General features: G+C 33.4%; 1 protein-coding gene across 1 annotated transcript; it reads left to right on the top strand.

Annotated features, from left to right (window-relative positions):
- The first annotated feature begins 2029 nt into the window (after positions 1-2029).
- Positions 2030-7908, top strand: LOC114261362 (protein SAWADEE HOMEODOMAIN HOMOLOG 1). Its single transcript, XM_028201634.2, has 9 exons — positions 2030-2320; positions 3700-3785; positions 3928-3973; positions 4078-4216; positions 5549-5612; positions 6031-6082; positions 7044-7187; positions 7287-7406; positions 7521-7908. The coding sequence occupies exons 1-9, from the start codon at positions 2264-2266 to the stop codon at positions 7563-7565; spliced, it is 753 nt and encodes a 250-aa protein (XP_028057435.2). The 5' UTR covers positions 2030-2263; the 3' UTR covers positions 7566-7908.
- The last annotated feature ends 3141 nt before the right edge of the window (positions 7909-11049 follow it).

Genomic DNA, 11049 nt, shown 5'->3' with positions numbered 1-11049 from the left:
GTCATTTTTTCCTTCTCATAATAGAATGTTAGCAAAAAAAATTGAGATGGAAACAAATAAAAAAGTTATGAAACAAAATGTAACAATTTTAGTAGAGAGAACTGTAATTTACTTGAAAAAATCATTACATATAGAAAATTTTAATTAACTAAAAACACATAGAATCAATATGAGTGATAAATAAATCGTATATTTTGATCATATTATTTGATAAGTAAGATTATAAAAATTAATTTTTTTAATAAAATCACCTCTATTTTCACCCAGTTTTAATGCTTGAGTCATCAATGGTAAAATTTTGTGGTTTGTTGAATCCAATGGCCTTTGTTTTTTGTTGGGGGGTAATTACAACCCAATAGAATTTTGAAAAAAAAGTTACATATTCATGAAAAAATCTACAATTTTAATTATTAATATTTATAATTTTTTAATAATTTTTAAATTTTTTTTACTAATGTAATATTTCTCCTTTTTTATATATGGGTTGAGGACCGTAGGCTCATCATGAGTATTGTTTTGATGATTTAAATAATTTATTTTGTAGAGTTTTTTTATGTATATAATTCATGAAAAAATTTGTTTTTTTTAAAAAATATACATGCCGTTCATTTTTTTAATTATAATTTAATATGATGAAATAAAAATATTACAATTGTCAGGTTAAATGATCTAAATGAAGAAATCAACAAAACAGACGATTTGAATAATTGAAACGAGATTTGTAAGAGTATCATTATTAAGCTCATTAGAGCCTCCTTTTGACTATTTTATAGCACAAAATCATAAAAACACACTTTATCAAACTCAATTCTTGACTATTTATTTTAGTTGAACATCAAACTATTAGCTACATGTAGCTAGGAAAATAGGACTCAACAAATGAAATAAAGAATAGAGAATTTGTTATAGAATATTAAAAAAATGATTAGTCAAAATAAAAAAATAAAATTTTAGTTAAAATTTAAGACAAATTACAGCGGTAGTCCTTGTAATTTACTTTTTTTCATTTTAGTCCCTATTGTTTCAATATGCTCAATTTTGGCCTTTAATTTTACGAATTGTGTCATATTAATCCAATAAATAACGGTGATTAAGTTTTATGGATGAATAATCATATGATATTTCAATTTGGTCCTTATAGTTTACAGGATATGTCAATTTGGTCCATGTTGTTTTGACTTTCTTATAAACCAAATAGACCAAATTGACATATCCTATAAACTACAAGGACCACATTGAAACATCATTTGATTTTTCATTTATCAAACTTAATCGCTGTTATTTATTAGGCTAATATGACACAATCTGTAAAATTAAGAGACAAAATTAATTAAATTGAAACAACGGAGACTAAAATGAAAAAACAGGTAAACTAAAAGGACCATTTGCATAATTTACCTTAAAATTTGATTATTTTGGTGGAAATAATAAACCACATGTATCTCTCAAATTCTTTCAAATTCACATTTAAAATAAGATAAATTATACGAAGGGGTTGTTTGAGATGTTCTAAATAAGTGTACTTTTTGACTTTTTATAAAATATAGGTTGGGTTTGAAGTGATGTGGTAGAGAGGTGATGTGACTTAAATAAGATGATGCGACTTAAATAGGATAGTGACTTTTTGACTTTTTGAAGGAATGCCAAACTTAACACATCTAAAATGTGATCCAATTACATTTTATCTTTGATGTTTTGAAAATTATATTTCTACCCTTGTAGTTAATAGTCTCATCTTATACACCTCTACTTATATAGAAGATAACAACTTCTAGTAAAAAAAAAGAAAAAATTACATTAAAAAAAAAAGTAAAGCAAAGAAAAAAAAGAAGAAGAAGTAAAACAAAAGTAAGAAAAGAGAAAGTACATAAGTTTAATATTTTTATATTGTCTAAATAATTACAATAACCAAAGTTGGTATAATTTTTCAAACATAAAAAAATAATATGCATTAAAGTCAAATTTCAGGATGCCAGTGTAATTACCCTTTAAAATATGAGAAAAGAAAACGCTATATACATATACCCTAGAAAATCCTATATTAACACTCATAAGTATTGAATTCGTACGGAAAAAGCTGCAATCCGTATATTTGTGGGTGTACAAAAAAATAAAAAAAGGAACAGAAACCAGTTTTGAAAAGGCGCCCAAACTGGTGGTCTACCCAAATCGAGCCCTGTGCTTTGCCCTAGAAAAATTCCTCTGAAAATGGCTTCGATTTTCTTCGATTAAGGGCTTGTGATCTTCAATACTCATTGACTTCATGGATCGTCTTCGGCCTAGAGACCGAAAGGTTTTCTCTGGCTTCACTACAGCAGAGGTTATACATATTCACAGCTGTTTTTTCATTCCTTTCCTTTTTCTGGGTCTTATTTACTGAAATTCCAAGTTTCTTTCAGCATTATAGTCTATTGAATCTATGATAAAATGTAGTGGAAGAGTTATATCAACTATTAAGTTTGATACATTACTGGTTTTTGTGTTATACACTGCAAAAAAAGCGAGCTTTTAAATTGCAGGCAATGTGGGTATTCATGAATCATTGACACCATTGCATTTTATCGAATATACACTGAAATACTGGATTAAAGTGTGTTATGCTGCTGATTGTGCATTATTGGGTTTGTGTTGTTTTATGTTTAAGTTTATTGGATTGAGTATAACCCTCTGGATTTTGTCTCTAATCTTTTACAACTTTCAAAATACTTGGTATTCATGTATTTGTGTGGGCACATTGTTTAGATTGTATGTTAATGTGCATAAAATTTGTTGGGCTGAAATTGTAAAGCCCCTGAGTGATACCTTCTGAAAATCAGCTGTTAATCTCAGCTTGTTAGTTAGTATTCATGGGTACCTGAACTAGATTTGTGGAGACATTAGATTAATGTCTATGATTGTATATGATTATGGCACCAACCTTGAGGATTCCTAGGCTTTGTTTCCAACCTAGGCTGGTGATGGTGGTGAGACAAGTGTTGGGAATCAAATGAGGTAGGTGCAGTGCAACGGAATTTAATGCTTTTTTATTGATTTCCATAAACACTAGATCATGTTATGATGTATACAAAGCATAAACCACCATCCATAGAGATAATTATAAGAATAACTCCAACACAAAAATCCAATTCCCACATAAAGCTTTGGGTTTGCTCCAATCCAATTGTTCAAGCGGCTGACCTCTAAAAGTATCCACACAGGCTCTCACACACTCATCTTTTGAATAGGCAAGGAGAGGGAGAAGGCTCACTCTTATGAGAGATCTCCTGTTTATAGACCTAGCTTTCTTGTCACATAAGGTTTAACTTTCTTGTTTTAAAATGTATAGGTTGTATCATGATTAACTCTTAATTGCAACAAACCACTTAACTCTTAATTAAGGTAAGTTCTTAATTACGACTAACTCTCTATTCCTTTGGATTTATGCATTGCCCTATTGTGTGTGACCTTTTAATTTTAACTCTTGCTCTCCAATATTTTTAAGTTCTCTTGGTTGGGTGTCCATTGGCTATTCTTTCGGCCATTGGCAAAATTAGTCATGCTTTGTTTTAGTTTGTCATGGGAAGTTGAACAACTCCTCTTGACCTCAGATTTTGTACTTTTTTGGTTGTTATTTCCTTCCCTTATTACCCCCCCCCCCCCCCTCACAAGCCGTTAAGAGGCATGATACAAAGATTATTTTGCTCTTCCCAATCTGAACAGATTGAGAAAATGGAGAAATTACGTAAAGACTCAATGGAACAATCTCTGGATCCGGAGTTCTGTAAAAGACTAGCAAGAAGTTTCAAGTGAGTTACATTTTCACAGATCTAAGTATAAGCACGTGTTAATAAAATGAAACTTTACATTCTGAAGACATATGTGATGTTACTTTGGAAAATGGTAGTTTGGGCCTGTAAGTCTTTTGTTTGGCTGCTTGTCTCATTGCAGCTGCTCCAAAGGTCGAGTTGGAAAACCTTCTGTAAAGTGGACTGAGGTGCTCACTCTCATCTTCTTCTCCTGGTCCTGCTTTATAGGACTTGATTATTTCATTTGTACTTAAAATTGTTCATAAAAATTATTGTTGTATTTTTATTTTAGGTACAAAGTTGGTTCCAGGATAAGCAGCAAGCCTATCCTTTGAAAGATGCTTCTTCACCTATCCCTCCCGAGAAATTGTCGGTTGTTCCAGTAGTTTGCCCTCTGAATAAAGCAGATGAAAAACCCCAAGCGTCTAAAGGTACTTCAATTGCCCCTTTTAAAAAAAAAAAGGTACTTCAATTGCTGGTATGCTGTTCAGTACAATGGGATATATTTTCAATGCTAGGCCTCCAGATCTTCAATTGGATCCTTTTGAAATGAGTTTCTTTAGGTCTTAAAATGCTGTCTATACTTAATACGCTGAACTTCTTTTTCCAACCGTTGGAGGGTTTGAGAAACTGAGAGGACTTTTTGTACAAATGAGAGTTTCTTGAGTCTCTGGACAAGCAAGATGCATAACTTGTGCTGTCTTCTCTTTTGCTTCAACTGCATGTGGACGTATGAACATGAAGTGGAATCTAAGAGCCTTTGATTTGTTTTTGTTGAATAGAAAAAGATTTTTTCCGCCTCTTGTTTTTTACCAATATGCCCTACTTTTGGGACTTATTATTCATTAAGACCTATTGATAAATTTATCAAGTGATAAATTTACCAGTCTCTTTTGTTTTTATGAATAAATTTACAATGATAAATTTATCAGTCAGGACTTGCAGGTAAATAAGTCTAGTTGATAGGACTGATTGGTAACTGTCCCTAAATATTGGGGGTCTCTATAATTGTTGCTCATATACAAATATCTACCGATGGTTAGTTTTTGAATATTTGTTACAAATATGTTCATGCGTGTATGTGTTTTTGTATGTAGAATATCTTTTTAATGGACTTTTGTTGTGTGAACTATCTTGAGTTACTATTTTGTTTGTTTTTTACCGATATGTTTAATTAGTTACTATTTATGCCTACATGTGTTAATATCCACATTTATGGTTTGAAAAAAAAAACAGAGAAATCAGATATGCATTGCCCTAAATTTGTTTCTAAAGGTTGAGTAACTTGGGAGTTTCTGAGGCATGAGGTATCCACTTTATGCACAGTGCACCTTATATCTTGATTGTTATGATTTTGAATCATTTAGTATTTTTGCTGATCTCTGTCCCAAGGCTTGCCACAGCAGGGCCTGAGTTTTCAGTGAAAGGCTTTACTTGCTGTCTTCTTGTCTCAGGTGAAGGTGATTCTTTATTCAAGCAACAGCTTAGTGTTATGTATTTTTATTTTACGTGATAAGATCACTAACCTGCAGCAGTCTGAAACCATTAAATTAGAGATGTACTTGGTTGAAACCATTAATACCTTTTCTTTTACAGTTTTTAGTTCTACTGTTGTGAACTTGTTTCCCAAGGTTTTTGTACTCTTCAGTTAACTTTCATCAACAAACTAATGATCATGTGTATGAAATCGGAAAGAGCCTTTAGAATTTCTGGAAAATGGATTGGTTATCGGCAGTTTTTGATAAATGTTGTTTCAAAAACAGGAGACAAGGTTCCAGATCTATCGGAGTTGGAATTTGAGGCCAGATCATCTAAAGATGGGGCATGGTAAGGTTACATATGAGAAGCAATTAAGGCGTTTTGTTGTCCCCTAGTTGATAAAATATCTAGCTGGTTTGCTTTTGTGTATGGCGCTATGGATGTACCTATTATTATTATATTTTGTTTTCCTGCTTGTGATATGCAATAATGCTACTTTGGAGTTTGATCTCATGAAAGTTTCGAGTTTGATCTCATGAAAGTGCCATTAATTTATAGGCACTTTAGAAGTAGACTTTTTGTTTGCATGTATTGCATGCTTTGGTGGTTGCAGTAATTAGCTCATCCTTTCCTTGATTCACGTTTGTCTACGATAGAAAGTTCACTAATTCATTGATTCTTATTTTCATTCATACTGCCAACTTATGAAAATCATGCTCAGACGTTATTGAATATATTGTTAATCCCTTTTTCTTTGGCTTTGCAGGTATGACGTGGATATGTTTCTCAACCACAGATTTCTTAGTTCAGGTGAAGCTGTAAGTAGTTAAGATATAAACTTATGCATTCCTGCATTTTATGGGTCTAATATTAAGGTGGGGGTTGTATTGCTACCAGAAGTAGTCCTGCTTTTCTATTATTGATCTTAATCCTTTAGTTTTCACTACAAAAAAGGTTTCAGCAAAGTAGAAAAATTTTGATCAGAAAAAATGAAAAAAATATGGAAATGGGAGGAAAATGGTTAATAAAGTGGGGATGAATTGGTCAATGGCACATTGAAACACACAAGTTGATCGATATGATTGAAACATAATGATACTTAAAAAAATAAATCACATGATATACCTCAAAACTAGGCAATGAAAGGTGAATTTTCAAGGTAATAAGAGTACCAGGCAATGTTGATCCTACTCAATATATGGAAGAATATATCTTGTCATGTTTACGTGATTATAACAGGTAGGAATATAGTATTACCATCTCAATATATGGAAGAATATATCTTGTCATGTTTACGTGATTATAACAGGTAGGAATATAGTATTACCATCTTCAAATATCCAATATATTGTGCAATATGTGGACAATGTTTTCAATATTCCATTTCTTGGCCGGTGTTCTGTTAAAAAGGGATGGTGCTGTTGTGTTGTTAATATTGTCTGCCCTCCCATTTTTACCATGTGTGGCACTTCCAGAATATGAGTCGCAATTTAGTTTTGGAGGCTTGTTCCAAGAATTGAATTTTTTTTAATGGGGTTTGACTTTTTTTTAGAGTGAGGATAATTGTGTGCAATCAGTTGAAATTTAGAGCATTAATATCAATCAACACATTTTGCGTAGAATTATTTATTGGCCAGTTCTATTGCCAAAGCAACCAGTTCTTTGAACAATTCTACATTAAGCCCTAATTTATTGTACATTGCTTTGGCAATACCCATGGCCTTCATTTTTTTTCCCCTTGCCCTATTTTAATTTTGATATATTTGTCATTTATTTCAGGAGGTTCATGTAAGATTTATTGGGTTTGGATCCGAGGAGGATGAATGGGTAAATGTGAAAAAGGCTATCCGTGAACGCTCTCTCCCCTTAGAGCATTCAGAATGTGGAAAACTGAAAGTTGGAGATCTGGTACTCTGTTTTCAGGTAATATTATTTTTTCTAGTTTATGTTTTCAAATGTTACAAAAATACCCTTGGCCATGGTATCACATCCTTCATTTTGATGGTTTGGGCATATAATCAGGAGAGAAGAGATCAGGCAAGATACTATGATGCTCATGTTGTAGAGATTCAGAGGAGAATGCACGATATAAGGGGCTGCAGGTGTCTTTTCTTAATTCGATATGACCACGACAACACAGAGGCAAGTACTCTTTGCATTAGCTTTTTTGAATCCCTAAATTTTCATTAGAAGTCGACTTGTCTTCAACAATGATAAGCTACAAAATGTAGACATTACTACCCTTCCATCTTTCAGGAGAGAGTTCGTTTGAGAAGATTATGTTGCCGGCCAACATATTAGATCAATCAAGTGATTCTCAAATCATATTATGCACGCAGGTTGGGTATGTATGAAGTGACAAGCTTTTATATAGGCAGCTCAACATAAAGTGACATCATATATATATACTACGAAGCCGTTTTCGTGTTGGTTGGTCGGTATTTTTTCTCGAACAATCTTGATTGAGATTGTAGTTATTCAGGGTAGTTTTCAGAAGTAACTGTTGTGTTATTTGACTTGTTTGCTATTGCTGTCTTCAGATTCATCTTATGCTGATTGTGAATAGTACTCTACTTGTTCTGAAGTGGTGACAAACTCAATGTTACCATGTGAATGTATAACCATTCACTGTTTGTGGATCTAATTCTTGGGAAGTAGTTTTGCAATGATTAAGATAGATTAGTGTGGAGAAAAATCTACCACAATTGGAGTAAATGATGAATACGAGTCAAGGTTAATGGCAATGACCTCTAATGACTCTCCGATGACCTACAATTACAAACATGTGAGTCATTATCGGCTGGTGTGATCAGCTATAGGGACATTTAGATGCTTAAGTCAATATTGCAGGATGAACTCCCAATATATGTAAGCATAAACTCTAATGAATATGTATGTCTATCCGGAAGTTGAGTGAGCATTTTATATCTTCTGATTTGACCACTGAAAGTTTTTTTACAACCATTTGTCCAAGTTATTTCGCCGTATTTGGGATCATGTCTAACAATTTTTTCGGAAGTGATAAGCATTAAACTTATCCCACTCAATCCATCCTGTGCTTTAGTTTTGCCCATCGAAATACTATGCTTGACCGGATAGCTAATTACTCATTACGTGTCCTACTTGGCCACCTACTACCTAGCTTGGCTGATTACACGTCGCCATGTACTTCCTAACTTGGCTGAGCAGCGTGATTGTATAAAATTACCTCCCATAATAAGTAATCTTTATTATCATGATCACTGATCATCGCTTGAGATGATGACATTTTTTTTCCTTTATGTTGTGTTTGGATTATAAATATTTTTTAAAAAAGCTTATATTTTATTTGTATTTTTCTCATATTTTTTAATTTCTCTTTTTAAATTCTTTTTTAAAATTATAATCTAAACATAGTCTTTGCAGTCCAGGGAACACTCACAGGCGTGCAGGTGTTTTGAGAGAGCACCAAACTTTAAAGTGCCAGCCAGGCCAAAGGGTTGGCCCGAAATGGTTGTTTAGCCAAGGGTGAACATGAAACCATTGGATTCTGCAGTCTTTCATCGCTTTATAATTTATTTTTCAAAACAACAAATGAAGAGTAAAAAGTAAGTGGGATGAGACTTTGCGAGAGTTTCCAGATGAGCAGGAATGGCAGGAAAGGCTGGAAGGCCTCTACTACTGGGGGGGACATACTGAATGAAAATATTTCAGGAATCAACAAAATGAGTGTGCATTTCCTCATTTGATAAGTTATAAATTCAAACCAAAAGTGTGGGCAAATGAGCAAAACTAACTTGCCCATACGTGCAATTGAGATTTACAGAGCATCCTTGCTTACCCTGGTTAATCTTCTGTATGTGCTTTTCAAGATCAATGGAGGTCAGGGTTACCATTTGAACCAAGTGATGAAACATCATCATCAAAGTCAGATTCTCCCTCGTTTACAACTCTCTGGACATACTTTCTTGAGAATTCATATGCTCCAGTTATTACTGATTTGACAATTTTTTCAAAATGCAAGAACTCTACAGACCCGAGCCATGCTTGAACCCGGTACCATTTGGCAAAATCAGCTAATAAGCTAACCCACAGAAGTTATTTTCATCGTCTTGCAATGGTACCCGTCCGATGAAGTTCACAACTTTGCCAACCTACAAAAAGAAAATAGATGAAATCAGGCACCATATCCACCAAATTACATCTACTCCCTTATTTTGGATAAGATAAAATGTTAATGACACTTTGGTCATGCAGAGAAAAGTACTTTCTCAGCCAAGAAACAAAGTAGAAGGGTAACCGAAAGAAAATAAGCAACAACATCATGTGCAAAATATCAAATACTTTGATATTCCCATTCACTCCAACACTTAGGCTGCAAAATCAACTTGTTCATGTAACACACCTCCCAAAAAACACACAAAATGGAAAGAAAACGAAGAAAGGCCACAGAAAAATGAAAAAACAGAAAAAAAAATAGACAAAGGAAACAAATGTCCGAACTCCTTTATGTTCTGCAAAACATTTAAAGTGTGAAATGCAAAATTATAAGCAAGATTTTCCCTAAAAGAAGTTGCAGAAAAGATGAAAATCAGGCCTCTCATTTACCAGTACGCCCAAAATGTAGCATCAGTTGTAATGACTTTCGAAAGGCAGGACTCTAGATGATAATAGCAGAGGTAATGAAATATTGATAGACAGGATAACTGGTAGTAACTTAAAGTCTGGAAGACAATAAATTTTTTGGAAATGTTAATACACAAATACAATACTTGTTGCCAACAAATTACAAATAAAATTTATTTTTGACAACCATACAGCATGTAGGATGCAGAACATACGCCGACAATCACTAAAATATATTAAAAATTAGATAAGTCAAGATGAAGGTCCCACGTGAAAAGGAAAACGGATATTTTGCAACACTGCAAACCCATTCAAATTCCAAACTTCATCCAAAAAGGCCCAAGATATGGGGCCTTGTTGCCATGCAATAGTACCAACACCATAAAACAAGCAACCAATTGTAGATGGAAACATCCCGGAAAAAGAGGAAAAACCCACTCACCAATACTCTAGTACAAAAAGAACCACAATTAAGTAGTCATCAGCCAATAAAGAACTCGTCCTTGGAAGAAAAAAAATTCAAAAACAACAATGGCATGACCAAAGCTTTAACAAAACAAGTACAGAAGGTGAAGATATAATATCTACTGAAACTGTCATCATGATGACATGACACTGCTAGTGACTTACCTAGTGGAGAGTTGAATGATTTGATAAATAGTCTCAACTAGTGTCATTGTTCCCAAGATCTTGCTCCAAACTATATACCAAAAGATCAAGGACATCTACAACCTCCAAATATATGTTAACAACAATAATCAAACCAACCACATAATCACAGTGGTGAAAACCAGATGCATAGTAGGGAATCAACAAGAAAATTTGAAGCTACTGCAGCACACAGCATCTGATATGGCACCATAAATGATTAATGTGATGCATTGGACTGTCATCCACTCAAAACACTTCAACTTTACCGATTAAGCATTTCAATACGACAATGATTACTCCAGGCCAGTTTTCTTGCACCTTTTCAATAAAATGAAAAATTAGAACTTAAATAAAAACTCAAAACATGGAGATCAACATCTAAATCTCACAGTATCAACAGCCAATGACAATCCCACCAGCATTGTGGCATGCCGCCCCTGAACAATTAAATACGGAGTATTTAGCATAAATATCTTCTTCTTTTTTTTTTTTTTAAAATGGAGATTTATTCACAAGAAGTTTTTCAACT

Source organism: Camellia sinensis, chromosome 13 (assembly GCF_055761805.1).
Source record: "Camellia sinensis isolate YWXY chromosome 13, ASM5576180v1, whole genome shotgun sequence".
Classification (NCBI taxonomy): Eukaryota; Viridiplantae; Streptophyta; class Magnoliopsida; order Ericales; family Theaceae; genus Camellia; species Camellia sinensis.
Note: the sequence above shows the minus strand (reverse complement) of the source record. Positions and strands in the feature narration are given on the sequence as shown.